Source organism: Fringilla coelebs (assembly GCF_963513975.1).
Source record: "Fringilla coelebs genome assembly, chromosome: 13".
Classification (NCBI taxonomy): Eukaryota; Metazoa; Chordata; class Aves; order Passeriformes; family Fringillidae; genus Fringilla; species Fringilla coelebs.
Genome location: NC_140039.1, coordinates 15065552 through 15092124, shown reverse-complemented (window position 1 = coordinate 15092124; position 26573 = coordinate 15065552). Strand labels below are relative to the sequence as shown.

Genomic DNA, 26573 nt, shown 5'->3' with positions numbered 1-26573 from the left:
CTTATTCAGTGGGAGCACTGGCCTTTGAGGGTTTCCAGCTGAGGAGTAAGAAAAACAGCAGTGTATTTAAAAAAAAAACCAGCACAACCTGTTGCAGATTTCTCAGCTTCTGCATTGTTAATCTGATCTCTGACAGAATAGTTATGATTGACAGCATTACAGACTGGTCAGCATTTCTGTAACAAATGCTATTAAGGACTGGATTTAGCTTTGTTTTTTAAATTGGTTCTGAGCTATAACTGAATGCACAATATCTGCATTTTTGTGTTTATCAATGTAGGGAAAAATAAATATGCAAGGCTTTTCCACAGTACTTTAGAGCAGCTTTGACGGAAAAAGAAAATTATAAAACACTCTACAGATTAGCAAAACAAAAAATAGTAGCAAAAAACCCCCAGAAACAACAAACAAAGAAGTGCACTATCTCATAAATGCTGTAATACAGATAATCACTCAAACAAACTTGTCTAATAAATATATCAAGCTAAATCTAAATAAATAAATCTAAAATAAACCCCCATGCATGTACTCCACGTGCCTCCTGCAGTTTTCCTCACCAGTGCCCGGAGCTCCCCAAGCAGGAACACGTGTGGACATTCCGTGGGAGCACCATGAGGGACCATGAGCTTGCAGAGGCCTGTGCAGCAAACCCTGACCACACCAGGCTTGGTGCACATGCAGATCTCCTGGGCAGGCTTCCAAGAGGTTGTATTTGCTGTGCACACACTGCGAAGCTGGTGCATACATCCAGAGTTGGAGTGTACAGCAGCACTGGCAATTCTCATCAGGACAAATAGAAAATATGTGAACTCTGCCTGGTTAAGATTTTTTTTTTCCCCACAGAAGGTGCCTTGTTTTGGAAGATCAGAGCACGTGGGTTTTGTGTTGAGAAAAAAACCAGCAATGATACTTGTTTTGGGAAAATATCTCAAAGCCCAGTCAGGGAGAATCCTGCAGATAAACTAAATTAGAGAGAAGCACATATACTAAACTTCCTATGAAATGCCAGTCAAAGCACAGCAGCTGCTCTTCCAAAATAATTTCACAACTATAGTTCCTTGTATTCCCCTCCCTTTTTCTTTTCAACAAAGTTCTTGATGTAGCATGTTGGGAGTGAAAATTTTTCCAGATTTGCTCTTCCAGTAAGCTACAAGGACCATGAATCTGTCCCAATAAATGGATATTCCTTTCCACTCTGCTCCCCCCGGTAACAACTTGTGGGGTTGGGTCCTGTGACAACCTGCCAATCAGATGTAGGCAGACACCACATAAATGCTGTATCTACTGGAAAGCAGTAAGGAATTTGGATTGTGCTGTTTTCCAACTTAACGCTGGTAAAAACAGTTTCCCTGAGGATCACTCACCTGGGTTAATGGTGATGAATTTGTTATCTGAGGGATGTTCCTCTGGAAACCTGTCTATCTTCGGAGGAGGATTTCTCGTTGTCTCTGGTCTCCTTGGGATCTTGCCCAGGTACAGTTCGTCGGTGAACGCCGGTGGCACTTGGGTGGAAGGGAGCAGCTGGGGCTGAGTGTCGGCTTCGGCAGAGCTCTCCTTCTCGGCACCTCCAGCCGTGGGGGCAACGTTTTGGTTTGGCACTTCTCCCGGTAGGGTTTTATTTCCTTCTTCCTCAGCAGTCCTGTTGGGGGAAGCCGCGGCCGCGCCGGGCTCCGTGCTATTGCGTGCCTCCGAGGCCGCCGTCGCCCCGCTCTTCTCCTTCTTTTCGGCATCCTTTTCATCCTCTTCCTCGTGCTCCCGCTCCCCATCCTCGCTTTCACTCTTTTCATCCTTCTCCCCCTCCTCGGCTCCCTCGCCGTCCTTGCTCAGAGCCGAGTCCCGCTCCGGCCCCGGGGAGGCGGCGGCGGCCTCGGTGGTGGCCACCACGGTGCGGCCGGCCTGCTTGCTGGGGGCGGCGGCGGCGGGCGGCCGGGTGGGCCACACGCTGCTGGGGAAGGAGGAGATGCCCCCGCCGCTGAAGCCCAGCCCCGCCAGCAAGGTGCTGGTCACCACGGAGGCCACGGTGGCCTGGCTGCCGCTGGAGGAAGGGCCCATGCCTGTGGCCATGGACACGAAGGAGAAGGGGAGCCCCGAGGAGGTCCAGGTGGAGGAGCCGGAGCTGATGGGAGCCATGTCTGCTGAGGAGGCAGGAGATGCTGTGGGCTTGAGGAGACCATCGGCAGCAGAGGGGAAGAAAACACAGCAGAAAGCATCAGCAGGGGCCCAACATAGCACTTGGGGTCATTCTCTTGCTTTTCCCTCCCTTTTCACGCACGTGCTAGTCTCCTAAAACCAGAGATCCAACACCAGCTGGACGAAAGGCTGAGCCAGGACAGAACATGCCACAGAGCTACCAGCAAACCACAAGAGAGGAAACCTCCTGCCTTCACCACATCATCATTAAAACCCTCTTTATCCTTATCTTTATTTTACATCAAGACCTTCTCCTCCCACATCACTACTGACTTGTGAGTAACGTTTCCTCTTGGGGTGAGAAGAATGTAAAGGAGTTTAATGAGTTCAGCTGCATTACTCACAGTGCTTTAATCCACAGAAGACAGGAGTTTAAAAATACAGTGTTACATAACGGCTATCCCAAAATAATGGCTGCCAACGTGAGCATCCATGGCTGGTGGGGCTGCTCTGACAAGGAACTCTGGCTCTTCCCACGCACATTGTGAGGGCATGAAAGGATACTATTTTTATTTCCTTAATTTACCCATCAGGATTATTCTCACAAGGACTGGTGCTTTGTGAGGCATTGCTCTTGTTAGCAAAGAACTGCAGCATGGCCATCTGGGCACTCCTGAAGGACTCTGAGAGCATCAGGAGCCCTTCAGCAAGCCACCACCACATCTGCCAGGACCTTCAGGCTGTGACACCCATGTTTCCCACATCCACAGGACTCTCCCTGGCCAGCACCAGTGAATGAAGGGCAGGACTGGCAGTGCCTGCTTCACTGAGAAAAAGCAGGTGATGAACTACGGACTTTGCATCCTCTGCACCCTGCCAATATTGCTCAATTGTCAACCCACTGCACTGCATGAGGGTCCTGCACACATGTGTGTGCTCTGCTGTAAATAAAACCCCTCTGCACACACATAAAGAACTAAACCTTGGTCTGTTCATAAAGAACTAGTCCAGAATTACATGTGGCATAAGAGACTGAAGTGAACTGTCTAAAGACAAGGAATAATTCTGTGGAAGAGCTGTGTCAGCGGTTCCTCTGGACAGCCTGACCATTCTTCCTCTCTGAATTACTGAAAAATGTCTCACATTACTGAATTCATCAGCAGGAGGGCCATTAGCTGGAAAGGTATGCAATGGATGAGGACAAAAAAGGGTTAAATAGGTGCTGCTGAACGTTGAAAAAAATGTAAGATGCTTATTTTGGAAACTGAAATTTGTAACTTTAAAGTATTTCTGCATCTCTCTGCAATTCCCCGGTTCAGTCAAGCCGTGTAGTTGAAATGCTGCAGTAAACCAAGCAAGGCTGCTTTCTCACATTATTTTTGACCAGCTGCAATCACAGAAAACCTGAGATCTCAGATGAAAACCTGTGCTTTAGAGATTTCAAGCCAAAACTTTAAATAAGCATCTAAACTTTAAGATACTTATCAATCTGAATCCCTAAGGCACTGTGAGATTTGCTTTTAGCTGGCATGAACAGTCTCAAAGCTGGACTGAGTATTAAAATTTGACAGCAGATTTTATGTATCTAGAATACCTCTATACATCATTAAACAAACATAAGTCATTCAAATGCAAGCTTTGTATATGTTATTTGCTTACTAGGGAGTATATCAGACTGGATCAGAATAAAACCAGAAGCAATGTACTTAGAGTAAATTCAATAGTATGAATCCAGCCCATAAATCTGACTGAACAACTCAGGACAACAGATGCCAAGAAATTTAGGTTATGGATAGTTTATAGTTTATTTATATTAAATAAACTAATAAGACGGCTTCAAGACTGAAACAGTGTATTCCGCTTTTACTGTAAATGTACCAACATTTCTGATTCTGGAACACAAAAGTTGGCCTCAGTGACATGGTACAGTGTCACCTGAATTAAAATAAAACAAAGACATTGTTCAGGCTTTATTCACACAGTAACAGGTATCCTTAAAGCTCTGGAAGAGCAAAGATGCTGTGTGTGAGGCCTTATTTCTCTTGCATATACTTCTGCTCGTACAGTTAATAAAATAAATTAAATTTATTTCCACACAGTCATCATTAATATTTTACAAATCCCCTCTAAATGGGTTGAATTTAGATTGAGGAAAACTTTGTAACACTTGATTCTCCAGAGGTCAAGCTTCTCAGAGCATGAAGTTAGAAAACCATTTCATATTGGAACTGCATTTTACGCTATAAACCCTTCTGTGACAGGTCTGGACAGCCCTTCCCCAGGAAAGCTGGGTCCCGCTGCAGATTTCCAACATCGTGCTGCCACCTGGTGGGAAATGTCCCCAAATCCCCGGTCCCTAAATCCATCACTTACCACTCCTGTCTTCACAATTCGGGTCCCCTCGAAAATTCGAGTGGTGTTAGCTGGGGAGGGAAGAAGAGCAGCACATCAGGGCAGGGAAGGAGGCAGAGGAACAACTGCTAAAGCACTGCTCAACATGGGGCTGCAGAATACAGGCACAGGGCTGAGCCTGGAGCACAGGCAACTCAGCTCTTGGGACAGTACTCACTCACTCTGCACTTGTGTCTAAACACGACTTGCTTGCCCTTAATTACTCAGGCCTGCCAACGCTGGCTTACTGACAAATTCTTCTGACAAATACTGAAAACAAATTCTCTCCTTCAACTCCAAGCTGGATGAAACATCCTGACTTACACAGGAAGCAAGAGCAGCTTGACGATAATAGTTTTTTTCTGTCCTTATAATATTATCATTATTTATTGCTATATATCTGAACTACAACTGCCATCAACATCTAATAAATGTTTTGAAAGCTCAAGTGGACTAATTTTCTAGGTTAGATATTGTGTGCAGCCAGAGATGAGAACAGCAGCTCCTTTTTGGGGACTTGGAGGAGGAATCACATAATGTGCCCCCCCTGCAGATGTGTGTATCACTTTCACTGCATTGAATATGGGGCTAGAGTAGCCAAAGGATCTCCTACAGAGCTGCCAGTAATGAATTACTCCTAACTGTGATTAAACAGTAATTGTAGTCAAACTTAAAAGAATTTTCCATTCCATCATCTAGTAAAAGATAAGCAATACACCAGTTTCTAACTTCTGCCTGGCACTTAGAAGTGAAGCCTAAAACACCACGCTGAGGTACCAAGAACAGAGCTCCACATGAGCTGTGACTTGGACAGGACACTTGTCTGATCCTGCTCTCTCTGCCACCACAACAGAACTAAACCATGCTTGACATCCCTCAGACACTAAGTGCTGGTAAATCAGGATCAAAATCCCCATACTTTCTGAAAATGACACTGAAAAATGCCCTTATTATTTTGTTCCGTATACAGCATCAGATCCAAGTGAAAACTCCTTGCTTCATCCTAAGGATTTAAACTTTTAACTCTCTGCTTGTTTTATTCTTCCATTACCCATTTTGAGGTTTATGCATCTATAAGCTGGAGTGGGAGGGAATGCTCTCATCAGAGGCAAAATTTGCCCTACTTAATAAAAAATGTCATAATAAATTCCCAGGAAGGAGCAAAACTTTAGCACTTAAAAAAACTCTAAAATAATCAAGTTCTTCTTCCAAATCTCAGCTTTACCAGATTCCTCCAATAAACTTAAAAGGAAATCTATGACAAAGGACAGCTTATCATCTAGTTCTTTTGATTTTCTTTAAATATGTATGTTTTGGAAATCACTGAGGTTGTGTGCATGGTAAAACCTGGATGTCTCCACATGTGGTTGTCAAGGTAGGACTGATCTCCTTTCCTCTTTACATAAAACAGACACCGATCAGACTCACATTCTGCTAGAGCTGTGCCTCTGATGCATAAGCAGTCTCTGATGAATTTGTTTCAGAAAACTAGTACCAAGAAAAGCTCTAAATTCTCCTAAAACATGACAAAACCTGACAGTGAGAGGTGTAGGCAAACCCTCCTCACTGGAAATGAGATTCAGATCAAGTCACCGGCCACAATATGAAATTAGCATTGTCTACATGTATTCAAATATCTTCTGAAATAACTTCACACCACATTGGACTCTGCAAAAAAAAAATTAAACAAACAAAGAATAGTTCAATGTAAAAATTTGTATGTGATTTTTTTACCTTGAAAGAGCATAGTCTGGCTAAAGTCACTACGCATTTCATTTCGGCAAACTGCTTGAACTCTGAACAGATAAAGGATGTCAGGTGAGACATGGCTAATGATGGCCTTCTGTTTAAAAAAAATAGATATTATTCAGTTTTTTACCCCCACAGTACTGTCCAAGATCAGTTTGAAACATATAAAGCATTGTGCTAACACAGAACATTTATGCCATGTAAGACAAAGTATATTTCTACACAGAAATATTCAGTGGTTCCCTGGGGATGGTGAGGCTGAAGGGATGCACCCAGACACTGCTGACTCTGCCCATGAGAAAGAAATGAACATGTCCCACATCTGTTCTCATGACAGCCTTCATGCCTCAATATCTCTGCTCTCCTCAGAAAAACTTAAAACTCAAGTCATTCACCTTTACAGCAATTATAATAAGATTTTTTTAGGTAGAGATCCATGACCCAAACACAGGATAAGCCCAGAAAAGTCAAACTTACTATTTTGCAACAAACTGGCTAAGGCAATTTGATGCTGGTGTGCTATACAACCTGATGGCTGAGCATCCTGGGCTGGGATATCCCTGCTTACTCCTAGACCTGAGAGTTACCTTAGTCCACAACCACATCAGTTCACAGGAGCAGCTACATGAGTCACTTGAAATACTTGTTATCTCTACAGCAAAACACTGTCTAGCTCTGACTCAAGATGGGACAGCCCAGCTGTATCTGCCAGAGCACTGAAAACAATCTTCACTTTCCTCTGAAAATGGGTTTCCTCTTCTCTTGCCCCTAAAATAGACTAAAATGTCATTGCTGTCTTAACCCAAACCTCTGCTGAACAGCACAAGGTCTCACTGCAATTTGTTTCCAAGCTATCACTCCATCACAACCCTTGCACTTGTAATTATTTCTATTACATAAAACAGGATGCTTTCATGGTGCCCACCTCATTTTTGCTGATTAAGGCTCTCCTCCTTATACCTGATTAAAAAATCTCCCTTAAGAGTGTGAAATTATGACAAGAGAGAGGTTACAATACATCATAACCTTGGGTGTCTTTCAATGGATTCCTTTCTGATTTCATGAGGCAGATTGTTCCCTAATGTGACCCAGATAACAATGTCTAGTGGGGAAATTGGAAATATAAATGGAAATGAAGTAAAAGAAGCTTCATCTAAGGGAATAAGAGAAGTATTATTGTATAACTGATTGAATGGGCCCAGAGGACTGTGTATTTGAAAAAAAAAATGGTAACAGTCATTAGGAATAACACTGTGCTGCTGCATTTTTCATGTGCATATACAATTACTGATTTCATTATTCTAGAGGCTTTCTTTGATTAACAATAAATGGAGGCCTTTCAAACCTGAATATGTCACTCTGGTTTTATATGCAGAGAATGTTAAGGACCAGTACAATACTTGCTTCCACTTAGACAAGAATGACAAGCAGATGAAATCCTAAATGGAGGAGATAGAGCAGTATTTCCATCTGTGCTGGAACTGTCTTGCTCTTCTCTCTTTTTCTCACACTGCCAGATGTAGGCAGTGCTTGTACAGGGCCACTCCAAAATAATCTTCAAGCCCTGACTATGCAACTCCTGCCTCTGGCAGCACTTACTGCCAGAAACTGCTCCAAAGCCTGCAAGGGGCTATGCACAGTGAAAAGCCTGAGCCCAGGAACAGATTTTGGGGGATCAGACTTTTAATGTGAAAATCTGTAAGTTGAACTCAAGCCAAAAGGTATTCAGAGCCTCACCATTTCCCGAGCCAGCTGCTTCTCAGCAGCACTACATGAAAAAGTGTCTGCAGATTCAGTCCTTCATGCACTCACATAAACTATAAATTCACTCTCCAGTGTTTGGGTAGCCTTTTAGGCAAGGTTCAGCTAATGCTGAACATTTAAATAGCAATTCATCGTGGGCCAAACACTAGCCTGCCTGTAAGGTAACAACTGCTTTCCTGCTCTACCCCCTTCTACCAAGGAAATAACAATATAAGGGTAGCTTGATACATATGTCTGGGGTTGATGCTGTGCTTTTACCAGGTCCTTGTCACTATCCTTGGTGAAAGTCTTCTCCTTTTCATCTTCATTTTTAGTCCAGCTGTATGAGATCATGTAGTTCATGATTGGAGGGTGGTAAATGGTTTCTGGTTGGTTCCAGGTCACCAGTAGTGCTGTCCTGTTCACAGGCTGCACTTTCATGTTGACTGGAGGAGTGCTACAAGCTGAAAAACAGAAGGAGAAAATATGAAGCTCTTCTAAATAACTGAGAGAAAACAAACAGAATGAACAGTGCCTCACTCTAAGAGCTAGGTTTTTTTTATTTAATGCCCTGGCCTACAGTAACAGCTTAGACTGCAATCCACTGAGACCAATGGGATTTAATACCACCTGCAGCTGCTTTCTGCTCTCCAGAGTAAAGTGAATGAGAGAATCCATTCTCTGCAGGCGGGTTGCTTAGCTCTCCACTTAATTCTCAGTCCTGACATTTGCACCTACTCTTTAACTTGGTGACTGAAGAGCTCTGCACTGGAACATGAAAAAATACAGTGAACCTGATCCCCAGCTTCCCTCATCCCCACCCTCCTGCTGTTAAGGGATAAATACCCCAATGTGCTCTGCAGGCCCTGGAAAGAGTTGAAACCTCTGAAAACGTGGCACTATTGGGTCAGTAAATGTTCTCTTGTTAATCTAGTACATTTTTTCAGTTATTTTATATTCCTCTTCCTATACATCTTTCTTCAAAATGCTCAACAGCTTGTCAGTAATGCGTTACCAGCACAGGGAAGAGTGGTTCTTTGATGGCCTTGGCCATCTCCTCTGAGCAGGCAGAGGAACCCCCAGGCAGCCCTGCCTTCCTAACCCTGCCTGCAGCCTGGACACAAGTCACTCCTCAGCCATGTCAGTGGGGACATCAGCACAGGGACAGCTTAACCTCCGGGAAAAAACATGGCTTCTGCTAACAGCAGTACCAAACCCAAAATTCTGCAGGGCAGACCAAGCCCAGGCACAGAAAAGCCCGGCCCCTGGAGGAGTGGGGCGTGCACAGTCCCCTGGCAGCGCTGAGGAAACTTTTTTCAAGGAGTTGCCATGGAAAGGTCCGGCTGGGGATGCACAACACTAGATGGCACTCACATGCTGTGGGAAAACTGCATCACCCCCTTCCCAGCTATTGAGTTTAGATTTGTTTCCCAAGCTTTAAAAATCACATTTAAAATACCCAATTCAGGGCAGATTCTCACATTCTCTTTCTCAGTATAAACCCTGAACCAAAGCAAATCGCTTGCAATGATACCTAAGCACATGTGCCGTGGCAAAGGAGCCGGTCTCTTCTGGCAAAGTGTCACCCAGCCCATCAGGCTGACACTGTTTGCAGAATTATTTTTCCCAGTATGACTTTTCCTCTTAAAGCCAACGCATTGAGCTTGTTTGCACTCTGCAGGTATGTGACTGCATGTATATTTGGTCATTATTTCACTTCTAAAGAGTCCTGGCAGCACTGAAGGGGAAATATGTCTATTCCTATGCCTGGACTTGCAGGTTGGCCAAGCAGCAGTGCTGTTACATTACTGAAATAGCTACAGTTCTTAAATAAAAATGATTAAATGCTTTAAACACCAGTATTACCAGTACAATAGAAAAATACCTGTCAAATGCACTTGTGCAGTTATAATTCACATTTTGTAGCTAGCAGAACAAGACAACATGAACTGCAGAAATATGCTTGGGCAGGAAATATCATTGATATTTGCTCTTGCCATGAGGGGTGACAATCCTGCAGTTTGGCAGTAGATCCTTCTGCTCAACCCAGAAGGATGATCCATCCAAACAAACAAGAAAGCATTGGATAAATGTATGTGAGTTTCTATTTACACCCAGCTGAAGGAATCAAAGCAGCACTCTGCTGTCAGTGCCACACCATGGCTTCCCTCTGGTTCCCTCCTGGCCCCCCAAAGCACAGCATGAAGGTGGCCAGGACCTGGACGAGATGGGACAGCCAAAAGCCACCTCTGTTATCACTATTTACAGAGCTCCCTGATCCTTGGTATGCCTCTCCACGCTCACCTCTTTCCGCTGAGATGGTCAGATCAATTCTCCCTGACATCACTGTTTATTGATAACTGCACCAATAAATCATAACTGCCCTCTTTGACGCCCTTTGTCATCACAGAATTACACTTCAAAATGCCAGGCCAGCCTTTACTGCTCCACCTAATCAAATCCCATCAGGGACAGAGCCAGGGTGAAGCACTACCCAGGCCTAAAACTCTTACCCAGTCCTTGTCCTCCAGGAGGACATGCAGAGATTTATATATTTAAAGTAATCATGCATCAAATTGTTTTAGAAATAATTCAAGCAGGTAACCTTCCTGAGAGACAGAGAGATCCACCTTAATTGCAGCAGCCCTCTGAGTGGGGTCTGGCCAGCTGCTTTTCACACAAGGACCCCAAGCCACCCCAGGGAGAGGGGGCTGCCATGTCCCCAGCTCTGTGCCACTCTCTGTAGCCAGCCTGGATGGCATCTGGAACAGCCAGACAAGTGGGGATTTCCCAAGGATAAAGAGGAGAGCCTCAGGCTCAGAGCCAGGAGACTCTCCCTGCCTCTGCCCCCTGATCCAAGAAGGTCATGAGCACCTTGAATCACCTGAGTGACTCTGATGACTTCACTGAGGACAAGCCTCATTCACAGCCAGCTAAAATGAGGCTGAATTTATAATACTCTGATTTCCCAGTAAATATCACAAAATTTTCATGACTTAGTATGACTTGGCTCAATTTACTCCAAGGCACAGAGCAGTATCTGAAAAACCTGGAGTAATCTAGTATTAACCAACCTTTTCTGCTCAACTGTATTTTTTAAAAAAGCTTATGAATGGGTAAAAAAAAAATTTTTTTTTTATAAAATGAAACATATGGTTTTATTAATTTAACTAAACCTGCTTAGGACACAATGGAATAAAGAAACATTTGATCCAATAATTCAATTTGATGATTTAATTAAAGTGATACATAACATAATGAATGTCTGAAAGGCAAAGAAAAAAAGTCCAATGATTTGACCATCTATAAAACAACTGGCATTTCCCAGAGATCTAATTTTTCTTTCAATACTCTCTGTGCTTTGGATTTTTCAAAGAAGATTAAAAGAATCACAGGCTAAAGGACCTCTACTGATTTTGCAAAATGTGCAGCTGAAGAAGAGATAGAAATGCAGGAAGAGGTTGGGACAGGGAAGGGGAAGTTTAATCAGGACACACTAAAGAGAAACACAAGCTTTTCTTTTTCTTTTTTTTTTTTTTTAACAAAACCAGGCTTAATAAGAAAAAAAAAGTCTGTGAATTCATGATTTCTTGAGGGGAAAAAAAAGACCCAAACCCAACAACCAGCATTATTCCACACTGATATAGCATCTCAGCTAATTTTAGAAAAAAATATTACTAATGCTCTGTTTAAAATTCAGATCCTGAGGGATATTAAAATATTGTGGGGGCTTTCAGGATGCCTTCCTGTGGTGTGTGCAATCCTGAGCAGATACCTGCACAGGTCTGGCAGGACACCAAAGCCACGGAGTCCTGGGCTAGCAGCCCTGTGCCAAGACCTGTGGAGACAGAAACCCCCAGCTGGGGCAACCAGGCAAGAGCCTTTGCAGTACCATCGTCATGCAGGCACAGACATGCCCTGGACCTCCAGGAGAGAAAAAACACCCTCACCTTCCTGTCAGGGATGACCTGAACTGGGAGAACCTGGCAAACAAGCCAGCTCCTGCCTTCTGGAAAAGTCCTGAAGAGGCAGAAGCATTGTGTGGGTGCATCTGGAGGAAGCCCCTCTGACCCAACTCAGGCAGCCTCAGGGGCTCTCCCAGCTGCTGGCCATGTGTGGGGCTGCCCAGCAGTTTGACCCAGGCTTTTCTCTGCAGATCAGCCCACTGGGGAAGGCAGGGGGAATCCAGCATCTTGGCCAGCCTCATCTTCCAGGGCTCACTCAAGCCTGGACAAAACCTGTTTGCCACTGGCAGATGAATGCTGCATGCTGATACAGTCATAAGCACTGGGCAGGCCAGCCATACAGCAGAGAATGATTTTCTTCATGTTAAAAACATTCCAGTGGGCTGGAACAAACAAAATTAATTTAACAACTCTGCATTCATCTCTCCCATAATTTGATTTGTATGTTGTATTTGGCTACGTAACCTCCACGAGGCTTTCCTAACTGAAAGCCTGATAAAGCTTAATCCAAAAGCTCCTGGCAGCTCCATTTCAGTGAGCTGAAAGACAAAAAAAGGGGCTTGTTGCTTTGCAGAAATTAATTGCTGATACTAAGACACACCCATGAATGCAGAAAGAGCATTTAAGAGACAATTGCAGCTTTTTTAAATTAAAATTGTTCCTTAAAAGCAGCCTGTATTTCTCTGTCAAAGACAGAAATGCAACACCAGCCAAACTTTCTGGGTTTCATCATGCTTTTTGCATATGCTACCTGTGGTTATGAAAAGACCTATTTAGGGAAACTTTGTGAGAGTGCAAGAAATGTGTATTCAGTTATGGCTTGTACACTTTCTCCCTGTAAAACAGGTCTTCATATGATGAATCTAGTTGCACTGGGCTCAGCGGGATTTATAAAATCCTCTAAAAATATTCTAAGTTAGCTTGTCCATGCATAAAAATGTCACCACTTTAAAGGCAGTTATTTCTAGCTGTGCTATGCCCTCCTTTGAAAAATCCCACTCTCTACCTCCTGCTGTATGTCTCAGCAATGCAAAACTGCTGCTCCTCTCCTTGGTGCCATGGGATACACGTTGTGTGCTGAAGCCCTGACAATTTTCAGCAGAGAAAAGCAACGTGACAGTGAGATCCTCAATCCCTTGGGGTGACATGGGCATCTTCTAAGGCAATTCATACCAGGAAGGGGAAACATCAGCATCAGGATGTGCCCATAGCTTGTTCCTGGCTCAGAGCTGCTCAGTGGTAACTAAAAGACAGGGACAGGGGTCTTGTCTTGCTCTGGGAGGCAGCTCCTGGTTGTAAGGTGAGAGAGGCCTCACTTCTTTTTCTTACTAGTCTGTATATGCAGGATGATTCATTCAACACGATGAGTGGCAGGGAACAGTGTCTCTCCCTTACAAAGCAGTGGCACAAAGGAAGGTAGCTGGGGCATTTCTTCCCCCATGCTCAGTAGAAAAGAAACTGAGAGGTCACTATGGGGGTCTTTCACCACAGGGGCAAACAATTTGGTGGCCAAGTTCTTGGAGGAGAGAGGGTATTTCCTTCCCCTCTGCTCCAGCCCTGGGAAGGAGGTGGAAGGACCAGCCCTGCAGGACAGATGCACCACTTGCTGCTGTAATGACACCCAACTCAGCCACAGGCATCCCAGATGATTTCAGAGTGCCTGCCAGCTGTGGTCAGTGCCTGTGCTATTGCCAAAACACTGCACCAAGTTCATTCAGCCTTGTCACCCCCAGGAACCCGACTGCAGACAAGAGAAAAGCAATGCCACCAACACAAAAGGGAAGGAAAATACTTTCAACTACATCTATACCTATATATTCACACATATATATATTCCTTCTCATTATTAGATCCTCAAAACTTCAAATAAACCCTGAAATGCAAAAATATGAGTTGTGCTGCAATGAGGAAACTCGCTTTCAGTGCCACGGTAAGAGAAATGAGACAGGGCAGATTCAGCTACATTGAACTGGTGTGACTCAGTGGAGGTGCTCAGGAAGAGACACCAATCCATAATAAACAACAGCATGCTTTGGGCTGTCAGATTTAATCCCAGAGTTCAGCAAGGGCTGTGTTCCCAAAGGATAACAAATAAACTATGAAGATCATATGCACAGACAACACAGGCTTTAATACATCAGACAGTGCTAAGAGGCATACTTATATTTCCCCCCTTCTTTTACTAAATGTTTGCAGTTTTTCAGCTTTGCTTAGTGTACATTGTTGACTTCTCAGAGTGCTTATAAATGACATTATTAATACATAAGGATAATTGCTTTAAAGAGTAGCACACATTTTTCCTTTACCTTTGCCTGCACTTTGCCAGCAGGCATTGGCAGGCTCCGGAGCATGCTGTACACACAAATATTTGTGTTGATCTACTTCAATCCACAGGCAGAATGTAGCTAGGAGACAGACTATTTATCTTCCCTGCTCTTACCTTCCACTATGCTTCAAACAGACAGGGTTGTTGAGGTGTGAGGCACAGACCCCACACTTGTTTTATGAGCCCTGTGAAATAACCTCATGAGCAAATGGGCACACGGGTCTCTCTGGCAGAGGGCATCTGGACAAGCTGGGGTTTGCCCCTCTGTTGCTGGCCCATTTCCCAAAGTGTTCACTTTGGATTAAAACCTGTATGGCTTTGTAGCACCGAAATTTCCATGGCATCACAGCAACAGATCCTGTTTTACTGAAAGGCATGGACCACCAGATGCCAGGCTGGGCTAAACTGATGTCCAACAAGGACCTGCCCTGCAAGTTTTGTGTTTGTATTGCACACATCTGTGTGTGCACACAGAAGGTGACTTGTGTTTCAAATGTACACCTGTGCCCTTATTTACACAGTGTGTTTGTGCCACATGTGTGATCGCATTCAGTGGCACAAACAGTATCAATGGGGAGAAAGAAGGAATTCCTGCCAGAAGGACACATATTTGTTCTGTTAGCCAAGCTGACCTTTCCAGTGTTGTGGTGAGGACTGTGTGGCCTGGGGAGCAAGGAAGGATACAGCAATAGGGCTGCTAGAGCCTCCCAATAAATGCCTGTGGGATGCCCAAAATCAGATTAGGAAAGCAGCTTTCCTTTCCTAGTTTCTGGCTGCTTTTTAAAGGATGAGCTGCAGGGACTCATGGTTCAAACTAAAATTAGTACTTCTGTGGGCTGAACAGCTGGGCCAGCAGGTAGGCAGTGCAGAAAGGAATTCCCTCCAGGTGTAAATGGAATAAATCATCAAGCTCAGCTCTTCCAGCTTTAGTGGCAGCTGTGAACCCAAACGTCACCTACACTTTCATGCTGAATTCCTCTTGCTCTGTTGGTTTGGACCCTTTATAATCTCTGAAGAAGTGTAAGCAGTGACTTAGTGCTTACTAATAAATCTATTGACAAAATGTTCACTATATTCAGGCCCAGACACACACACTCCTCACAATACAACTACACAGAAGTTACTATAGGTGTAAAACAGAACCCCACAGAACAGAGCCATTGCAGGGGAAACATGAGGTCTACGTCAAGATTAAGCGCCACATCTTTTTGCATCTGATTCCCCTTCAAAATGGGTCAGTTTTTTTAAGGAAAAGCTTTGTGTTGCACCTGACCTGAAACTGTCTGGAAGGCAGAAGCCTGTCCTTTCCTGCTTTTGCAGGACTCTCTCCATGACAGCTGCGTACACGAGGACTCAGCCAGTGCTGCAGAGCAAGACAGGGCTGAGGTGGCAGGAATGAAATATGCAGAAGGAACACCCTGATTTCTGCCTAAAATGTGCATTCAGCAGCCACTTGGGGGTCAAAAAGAGACTCTTGCACCTTTACTTGGAGCAACAAGGCAATAGCAGACAGGTCTGCAGCACAAAGATGCGGGACAAGCAATGAGCAGGACAGCGTCACCACCCTCCAGTGTGACCTTTTGCTCCAAGACAGGCTGCTACACCAACAGAAGTCCTAATGATGAGACATGAATTCATTTGCAACACACCTAGTAGGGTGCTGACCTGATTAAAGGGGAATAGAATTGGGAAACGATAACTTCCATAGCAAAATGAAATAAAAAAGCAAATAGGAAAAGCCCAGTTGTCCAAGAAAATGAGGAAGAAGTTATTAATCCATGAAGAAATTTTCCAAGATTCTTTCAAAGGACAAAAAGAATCAATGCTAATGGTAAACATACTGTAAATTAACTTTAAAAGGTTCTTGTTTATTTCCATTCCCCCTGCGATATTTAAAGAAAATAAATAGCTGAATTTTGCTTCAGCCATCCTGAGTTACATTTCCAATAATGAATCATTTAAAATTCACCTTCACTTTGTTGTTGATTTGGATATGTTACATATTACTATGGAGTATTTTTAGTAATTTAGGTTTGACTAAAACATAAAAATGACATTCTGCAAGAGTAGAACTATTCTGCCTAAGACTCCTTCTGGACTCCCAGAGAGAACCTGAGGGCATGAAGAGACTGCAAAGTTGTTTTGAGACAGTTTTCATAAAACATGGGCATTTAGAAAGCAAAACCAAATTACTGGGAGTAATAACAGAGGCTATAAATGAGACAAATAACTTGTTCTCATTCAGAAACGCTGCTGCCAATGCTCTAGACTATCTGCCTCAGAGTGTTGATGTCAGTGCACTGAATCTCTGCTCCTTTGGATGCTGCTGCATGGGAGGTGCACTCCAAGGCTCTGCAGAAAGGCAGCACCTTTACAGAATGCTGTAGTCTCATTTCTGACATCAGGAGCCATGAAATGGTGAATAAGAACTAAACTGCTTTGCTTGAGCAGTGCAGTACCTTTGGCTGCAGGCCCCTCCCTGAGCCATGCTTCCAGCACAAGGCTGGCAGGGAGGAAAATCCAAATATCTTCTATCCATGTTTTAGCGGCATTAAGTTAAAAGGACTTCCAAACTGTGAATTACCACCACATAACAAAAACCAGTAAGGAAAATGATCACCTGCACAGTACTAGAGAAATGTCCCAGCTGTTAATTTAGAGTCCAAAGCTAAGTTTTACTGGAGTGAATTTATGACTGCTCATTATTTAACTTAGTCTAGGATCATAATTACAGATGGTACTCTGAGGCGAAATCCCACTGATGGGAAACAGCATCGTTTGAGACTCCAGCAAAGAGTAATCAGACACCTTTGGGAAAGTAATCAGGCATCTGTGAAAGAAAACTCTGATGTCAAGAGCCCCTCACATGGGATGTCTGTTTAAGTGTTGTAAGGCATGCAGCACATTTAATGAGTAGAAAGGTTAAAGGGTTTCTTTGAGTGTTAAAAAAAACATAAAGAAACAACATTTGATGTAATCAGCAGCAAAATAAAATGGGCAAGTATGGTTGCACATGGGGTACTTCCTGAAACAAGGAAATAAAACACCTTTTCCTCTGGAGTTTCCCTGCCTACACCTTTACTAAAGCAGGTAATGTTGTGTAATACAGCTCTGCTTGATGGGACAACATGTGAAAGTATTAAGAATCCCCTGCAGACCCACATCCTTGAACTGGATGGACCTTTATGTAAGAATTCTGTTTGTCCCTGAAGAGCAATGTACACTATTAAAGCAATAAATAATTAGCAATCCTTCTACCAGAGCTGCTTGAAAGCAGCCCAGAAGCTGCAGGAGCACAATATATGATGTGACAGAGCAACACAGTCCTGAGCCACAGAGGACAGGCCAGAGAAGAAAGGAAGCAATTTTAACAGAGATTATCTTGTCCAAAAAGTCAGACACTGCCACAGGCACTGATAATTACAGGATCTGATTAATGCTTCACAAACACATTCTTGGCTTAGAATGTGTGTACAGAGAACCTCTAACTTTTCAAAACTTTACATAAATTAGTATTGTAACATGGGTGAGCCCTCTTGTTAAACAATGCCTCATTTAACAGTATGATCCACTGTATAGTTTGGATCTCTGAAAGTCTCATCTTCTTAAAAAGTATCACTGTACAAAGGTTTACTATCAACCCACCAGTTGCTACAATTACATAGCTGAACAGTATTTAACCTGGATGGTGGATTTCAGAATTAAGATCTTTAAACATCATCTGTATGGTTTTTTGAAATAGCTCCAGGGTCAACTTAAAAATTAAGCTCAGCTCATGGGCTCTGATTCAGCAAAGGTCTTATGCATATGCTTTTATTCCAGGCATGCAAGCAGTCCTCAAGAGAACTGTTTTAAATCAGCTTTTGCCAATAGGAGGAAGCAATGAGATAATGGAATAAAGGAAAATTCTTCTTGTTAAACTCTGACACAAAAGAAAATCTGGAGTTTTCACTTGTAAGTGAAAAATTGGTCCTATTTCAAATTAGCTGAAGTATTTCATCATCTTGTGTTCTGATGATTGAAAACAATGCCCTTCTCTTCATTGCCTCTTTTGAATTAAAACAAGAAAAGGGAGAGGAGAGTAACTGCAAAGCAAAAGGCTGGTAACATTCACACTGGTTAACAAACTGGATCCAAGAGCACTGACCTAAAACAGCCTTTCCCAGAAGACCTTTTGTTTACCAAATGCCACCACTTCTGGGGCTTTGCTAAGGAAATACTCAGAGGACTGGTATAGAGTGAGAAAGTTTTCCTCCAGTGTATCTGCAGGTCACACTAGTGGTCACAGTTCTGTGACCTGAGATAGCTTTAATAGCTGAGAGAAATAGCTGAGAGCTCTTTGGTCCCAAACTGTTCAGGATGGCTCATTTGCCAATGGACCACTGCTTTGTGTTGATCTGAAATTCCCTATTCACCAGGGAATTCTGAAAATTATTCTGAACGTTATGCAAATTGTTCTGGGCACATTTTCCTCCAAAATAAGAAAGGCTTACATAATGAATGCAACACTGTTTTCCAGATTAGCAATACTGCCCACAGACTTAATAGAGTGTGACAGAGGAAACAAATTGCAAAAATTCACACCGACAAACATACCCAAGCTTCCCCTGCAGAGCTGAAGACCATCACAAACCATATCACCTTGCAGCAAGTAAGAGACACATTTTCGTGACCATGCCTTTTTCTACAACACACAAATCAGGAACAGGTAGGGCAGACAAGAGTCACCATGTGACAGCCATTGGTCACATTGCCTAATGCAAAGCAGAAAGCATTGAGGTGCAACCAGGAGGTATGCAGAAGAATCTGCAAAAAAGAAATTTGTAATGCTAAGCTTACACTCTTCTATACTTGTATGCAAGACTGCCTGGCTGGGAAGCACTTCATGCACTCTGTTCCTCAGTCCTTTTGCATGAATGACACTGTATAAAGTGCTACTATATTCACTAGCTGAATAAACAACAGGTTTTGCTTTCACTCAAGTATTATGACTTCAACTCATTTTATTTATATGTCAGTAGTTCAGAATGTGCAGTGGACCGGGTACATCATCACTGCTCACCTTTGTCAAAAAAGGGGCCAGAAACGTCCACGTTGCTATATTTCTGGAACAGCTATATCTCATCCCTGTAACCTTTGGAGGATATACTACATTTTGTGTTAGCAACACTGTGCCAACCTATTTATCTAAAGTTCTTGAAAAAAATGCATCTATTTTCAGTGTCCCCTGGTGTGCACACAACCCAGAAAGTGACAAGCTAACAGAACTGGTACAAAGCAACCAGCTGCCCAGCCAATAGCCTCCTAGACCAAAAGCTGAGGGGAGGAAGAATTCACCAACTCCAGCCTCCTCCCTACCATTAGATGGCATGCTGAATGTTGTCAGACCATGGGAAATGCATGTCCCCCACCTGAGGGTCTCTCATGTCACAAATTCAAATTCCCAGGCAGGCACAAATACAGAGCATTAAGGTACTTGAACATAATGGCAGAGGACCCATAGAGAACCTGCTCATGAAACCAGTCCCCAAGAACCAAACCACATAAACATGGGCTAATGGTAGTGCTGGTCCCTTGCTCCTGTGAATTGGCTCACTCGTGACAACTAAGCCACATGTGTTTGGTTCTTAAAAATCAAAGTCATGGTGAATCTTTCTGGCTATTCAAGGTGCTCCTTTGGTCTCGACAGCTCCAAATTCAAGATCAGCCCATTAACTACAGACCTTAGTGTTTGTAATGCTCTGACAAAATTGTAGGTTTCAGTTATTTGCTATGGTGCTGAAAACCACCCCAAGATTCTTTATAATCTTAAAAACAATCCAGTGAGGTGAGGAATATGCAGGCATGTGGCCAAAGCAGTTAAATCTCCTTGAATGTTTTATCAGAGGTACCTTGGCTGCACTCAAAATAAAATCGAGACAGTTTTGTCACTTTTAGCATAATGTAAGTCATTAACTTTCATCACTGTTCTGGGTAAATAATATGTGCAGAGGATATAACTGAAGAAATTACTGACACATGTTGCTGTTACAACACTGATTGAAAACTACAGGCCAGAGCATCCGAGCGTAGCAGAGTTTCTTCATTCCCAAGATCTCCTTCTCACTTCTGATGTAAATTCTCTGTCCCAAGGCTGCCTGGTACATGAGCTTTGTCTGCGTGTATATTATATATATATATATAAATAAGCGCACTCAGAGAATAATGAGCCCTGAGAAATACACTCTCCCAGCACTCTCTCGGGAAGGTGAGGTTGCTGAACGCAGCTGTTTTCATGATTCACATCCTCTAAAATCTGCACTTTCTGTGCCTGGCCAGGTGAAAATGCCAGGTAAAAAAGGGAAGCTTGTTAATCTGCTTAGCTGTTTCCTTCTGGCAAACTGTCCCTCCTTTACCTCTACTGGTTAAACACCAAGCACTTCGCAAGACTGAGGACTGGAAAGCACAAGTGATTTCTTCTACCTATAAATAACACCAGTCAGTAAAATAAAGGCAAATATAAGTAGGGAATTATATTTATTTCTACTCTTATTTTATCCAGAACACATTTCTCTCAGAATTTCTGATGTGCTCCTCTAGCCAGGGCTGCCTGTGCCAGTGCGACAGGAACCTCCCTCCAGCTCATTATCTGGTGTCTGACAGAAGCAAGCACCAGCTGCTCTACAAAAAGGCACATGAAACACTTCAGCAAGACATTAGAAAATCACCTGCCTAAAAGGAAGAGATTATTTTCCTCCTGTCACCCTTACCAACAGACTGATACAAACGCTGAATTAAAAGGTTGGCAGTTTTTCAGAACTTACTGGAGAGATGAAACCCATAACCATATCTGGATACTCTATTTCTATTCGAACACCCAGTGCCTCAGTGCTAATGGGTCTGAAATTTTACCTCTGACCTTGGCCCTTTGGTTTTCCCTTTTTGTCTGGCATCTCCACAACCTTACAGCCAGCTGGCAGAACCAGGGACATTGCCAGTTTGAGATTCATATATTGTGGCTCTGACACCCACATATTCTAAGGCTGTATTGTCATGGCACCTTGTGACAGCGAGTTCTACAGGTATCTGCAGCATAAGCAGAATTAGTTAATTTATTGACACTTACCAACAAGGAATGCCTGCACAACCTGCATTATTTCTTTGGTAGCTCACAGCTGTTCTTGACACCATTTGATAACAAAGTAGACAGAAAAAATTCTCCTATCAGTCAAGTGTAAAATTCAAAAGTTTAATCTACCTTTGGAAGCTTCTGTGCCAAGTGGATTTTCCAAGATGTCTGTCATATCTTGGTTCCAAGCATCCTTCACAGCAGACTTGGATACCTTCCTGTTGTTCAGGCTTTGCTGGGGTCGGAAGTTATTCCTCAGGTACTCCACAGACTTGACATGGTCCTGCTGCTCAGTGGTGAAGATGGAGTAAAATGCCTCCAGCTGATGGCAGCCATCATGGCAGGGGAGAGAAGGGATGTTAATTAGAAAAACAATGCGGTGAAATCCGGGTGGCTGATAAGACAGCAAAATGGAAGGAAGTAAAATGTTGATGCCAAGACTGATAAAAGCACATGGGAAGTCAGACTGCCCACTGAAATTATTGCCAACCACCTTATCTCGGCACAGGGCTTATCCTGCCCAACATGGGAGAAGGCCTTCTAGAACCTGTGCACATCTGTCATTGGCAAAGAAATATTTGCCCTTAAGATCCCTTTCGTGTGTGACACAGCCTTGCCAAACCCTCCTCACTGCTGGCACCGCTTTGTTTCACTGTATCCCGTCAGAAAGTGCCTCCAGGTCATTCCACACCGAGAGCTTTCTCCTGGATAAGGCAACACTTCCTTATCTCTGAATACCTTACCAAGTTTAGCTGCCAGGCTAAGCTTCACAGACAGCTCGTGCAGCACTTTTAGGCAGCGCTAGCATATACTCCTCTGGGAATAAGTTCTTCTGTTGGATTCAGATCTGAGCTATTTATAAGAAAACGTATTAACCTGTAAGAAAGAACTGTAATTGGAAAACTTTTCTGTTACTTCGTATCTTAGTGTTTCTTAGAAAAAAAAATTCTAGCCAACTAAGGAGAAAATATTTTCAGCTAATGTTTTCCTCTCAGCTATCAAGGCAGGTACAGCATTTACTGTCACCTTGTTATCATTCAGGACAAAAACTAGAATTAGTTATGTTGCTGCTGGAAAGACTGAGCAAGACAGAGCAGAGAAGGAATCAGTCCTGATATTGTTTGCATCACATCAGTTACACATACTGATAGCATGGATTTTGGGAGCACAGAATCCGGCCCAGGAATTCAAGAAGGGACTTGGGTAACATTCATAGCTTAATGGCAGGTCACTGAAAGTTACACACTTTTCATTAAGTGTGTCTGCTCTAAAAGCTCTGGAGAAGCATGTGAGCCCCAAATCTTAAAACTGGAAGAATTATCATGGTGGCCTCAGTAGATAAAGCTGATAAAAATAATCAAAGAAGGGTGTAACAGAGCAATTAATCATCATCCACTGGCTCATGAGGCACCCACTACCATTCTTTAATTTGCCTTCACACCAGTAATCTGAGCCCCCCATACCAGAGGGACAGCAGGGGATGAGTAGGAAGGGGTGACCACCAATGACCAGTTCCCACTGCAGGTAGGGAGCTCAGGTGCCACTTCCAGAGCTCAGGTGCTGCTTCCAGGCTTGCAGGTGCAGATGCTGGGATTTGAATTGTCCTTTTTTTTCCTGTTCTTATATGAATGCCTTATTCTGAGGTTCTCAACACAATTCTGTTTCTGATTCTTTCAAAGAAACATGTCCTAAGTATTTGCGGGACCCCCTCAAAAGCATAGGAGGATGGAGTAAAAAAGTGGTGAAAGGACTGACTTACACTTTTGTCTTTAAAACACCCCCCACAACAGATGATCCTGCTACACCCTTCTATAAAAGCACAGATCAAAACTTGTGCTTATTCACATACCTTTTGCACTTCATGCACTGGAAGCAGTTTTGATGAAGCCAGCTAAGAGGGTTTAAGGTGACTTTATAAAAGTGCAAGAACTTGGGTAGTAACTGCTTTCTGAAGTCAAGTCTCTAGGCTTAGACATCTGTGACATTAATTGAATTTTTAAACTTTCAGAGAGAACTTTTAAAATATTTTCTTCTGCCATGCTACCTTGGGGAGGTATAATTGCATTTTAACAACTGCCAATTCAAACATGATTTTTAACCTTCCACTTTTTATGTGTTGAAGTATATATAAGCCATTTCAACCTCACTTTCACTATAAAAATATTATCTACGACAAATGAGAAATTAATTTATCTATAGCTGCCAGAAAAAAAATAATATTGTAAGATCTGCAGTCAAGGAGCTACATTCATGCTCTTCAAGGAGTACAAGAGCTCCTGTTCAAAAGAAGAAATTAAAAGCTCTTGTAAGACTATTGTAGATACAGGGAAACCTGATCTAAAACACTGAGTCATGCAATTACAAACCACTAAAGCCTGATGTGTAGTTTTCTAAGGCTTGGATATACAAATGGCAATTAAAAATACTGAAACTGTTGTGAGCACAATGAGCTACTCTGAGGTATGCATTACGAGAGATAATGCCATGCTTTGGGTCATTGAATGCACTTAGCTTTACAATGCAGCCACAGGGTGACACAGCTTGTCCTGGTTTGCTGTCTAATTATCAGGGAAGATGATGATGATGGAGGACTGCAAATAAAACAGAGAAGCCTCCACAAATGGACCACTTCACTACTGTCCTTTTCCAGCAAGGTATTTTGCACAAAAGCACGCATTTAATTGGAACAGCAACAAAGCTTAAACAGTATCACTGTCATCCCCTGGGATTACAGGCTGCTTCATGGGGTTTGTGATAAAGAAGGTTAAACTATGGCAATGGATTATGTTACACTGTTTCTGTTAGAGGAACAAATAATAATCATAGCAGTGGCAGGGTGGCAGGCTCTTGAAACACACACATCTAGAGCTACCGGGGAGGGGGGAATACTATTATTTATTCCACATGTGTTGTAGTATCAATGAAAGTCTGTCTACACACAGAATTCCCAGCCCTCCAACCACATGCACATGCACAGAGCAGCACAATGCCAAATTTTAAAGGCCTGATTTGGAACAGTTACATCTGTAGAGCACAGGAAAGGAGCTATGCCAGGATAAAGTTCCTTTATACTGACAGCTGAAATTGATATTTACCATTTTATTTGCATTTGTTAAAAAAGAAAAAAAGAAGCCGTGACCCACCTGATAGGCACACAGGGTATAAAACTGAGCATGGGCCAGGCCTTGCAGCCACCAAATAATAAACAGTAAACTTATTGATGTAGTGAAAAGCTACAAGGGATTTGCAAGTACCCTGCAGTCAAGGACAGAATTCAAAATGATCTCGACAATCAGAGAAATAGCCTGAAAAAAACAAGGGGTCTGATTCAAACAGGACCATGTGCAGAGTCCCAGGCTCCAGCCAGAACTGGGGGCTGCCTGGGGGCACAGTGTGCTCAGCACTGCCAGGGAGCTCCAGGGAAAGCCTCCAGCAAAAGTGTTCCTGCTGACCAGGAGCCGAACATGGGCAGCACCGCACACTTCTGTGAAACAGGCAAAATAACACCAGGATGGCGGGCTGAGACAGGAATCCTGACATGCCCCTCAGCCTCTGGAGGGCCTCAGCTGAAGCACTGCAACTGATTTTGAACACAGACTGTCAAAAAAAGATGAAAGAATCTATGGGAGAAGCATTGAGATCTAGAAAACAGGAAAAAAAGCCTGGAGCAGGGGTATGGCAAGTGCCTTCCATACTTCTGAAACCTTTGAGCACCACATCTGTCAGTCAGGATCACCCAGTGACCTGTTCATGTGCACTTGACAGAATTAGTAATGTAAAAACATTTTTTTCAGTGGATTATGACAGATGAATAAGAGGCAAGACTAAGTGCAGCAGGTTGGCTTTCTAAGACCACAGTCTTACAGTGTCAAAATACACTGAACTGTCAAACATTTGACTTCATCTAGACATTGCTTGATTCTTCAAACTCCAGACATTGTGTCTATTTACATTAAAAGCTGCTATGTGCTAATTTTAAAGATTTGTGCACCAGCTCGCTGAGCACATAATGGCAGCTTTACTGTGTTATAAAAACAGTTAAGCATGGAGAATTAATGGAAAGATGTCTTTTCTAATGTAATTAGTTCAAATTACTAAATCTGAGCAGAACTGAAATCACTCACTTTACTTTGAAAAGAAAGTTTCAATTAAAAAGAATAAAAGGGAACTCAATGTAACTATTTACACCATAACTTAATTTAATCTCAACAAAAACAATACAAAATAAATCACTGAAAGGAAACTGGGTTTCATGTTGTACTGTCTTCTCAAGACTGATGGCTCCTGTTCAGAAACAATATTACCTAAGAGAATAAAAAAAAATCGCCAACACTTCCTTTTTTGTCAACAGAAACATTTGCGTTCTCCAAATTAAACTGGCCGGTTTTGAAAACACCGACTTAAGGAGGGCACATTAAGGGGTGGGTTTCACTGACAAAACAAACACACCTGGTGGTAAGAAATGGGCACAGGCTTCCTAAAAACGATCCACTCCACGATCTCGCTGCAGGGAGGAGTAGTCAGGGAACCTGTGTAGCGGTAGTAGCTCCCCAGAGACGTTGGCAGAAGTTCCCTCAGCACAAAGGGATCCAGAAAGGTCTCCTTCTCTGTGGGGAAGATTGACAAGCAAGATTACACTTTTTTTTAATGTGTCTTTAAAACAGACATCACATCGCTAGGCAGCCTAACAAGGTGTAATGGCAACAACATATTTTATCATATATGTAATGAAAAATGGAAACCCTCGGTAAGAGCTGATGTGTGGTTTATTAAAAGAGCAGCCAAAATGTTAGTCGGCCCCATCCCAAACACACACCCTCCTAATCTGAACGTGTGCAGGTGTGAAGTGCACTTGCTAGCCCACTGGTCCATGTCAGTACAGAAATAACCCTGAGTCAATGGTTCCAGCACTCAGTACGTGGCTCTCCAGCCTGGTGGCAGCAAGGCAGAACCCAGTGGGACACAGCCAGGCCCACGGGTCCTGTTTGCTGCTGCCCGAGCAGAGCACACCAGGCAGTGCATCTGCCCCATCTCTGCCAGAGGTGGAAAGGGATGCAGGAGCACAGTCAAACCCTCAGTGGACTGCTGAGACAGAGGAGGCAGAGCCATGCTGCTCAGCCAAACTTCTCTGGGAGCTGCCAGGCAGCTGGGCTGAGGAGCA

General features: G+C 43.2%; 1 protein-coding gene across 1 annotated transcript in view; it reads right to left on the bottom strand.

Moving 5' to 3' along the window:
- PTPRG (protein tyrosine phosphatase receptor type G) overlaps nucleotides 1-26573 on the bottom strand; it is a 391447-nt gene that overhangs the window by 72410 nt on the left and 292464 nt on the right. The window contains exons 7-12 of the mRNA XM_084214136.1: nucleotides 25862-26019; nucleotides 21542-21734; nucleotides 8293-8477; nucleotides 6256-6364; nucleotides 4504-4553; nucleotides 1365-2160 (exon numbers count right to left, since the gene is read on the bottom strand). Coding sequence (XP_084070262.1) covers nucleotides 1365-2160; nucleotides 4504-4553; nucleotides 6256-6364; nucleotides 8293-8477; nucleotides 21542-21734; nucleotides 25862-26019 — 1491 coding nt within the window. The remainder of the gene's footprint in view (nucleotides 1-1364; nucleotides 2161-4503; nucleotides 4554-6255; nucleotides 6365-8292; nucleotides 8478-21541; nucleotides 21735-25861; nucleotides 26020-26573) is intronic.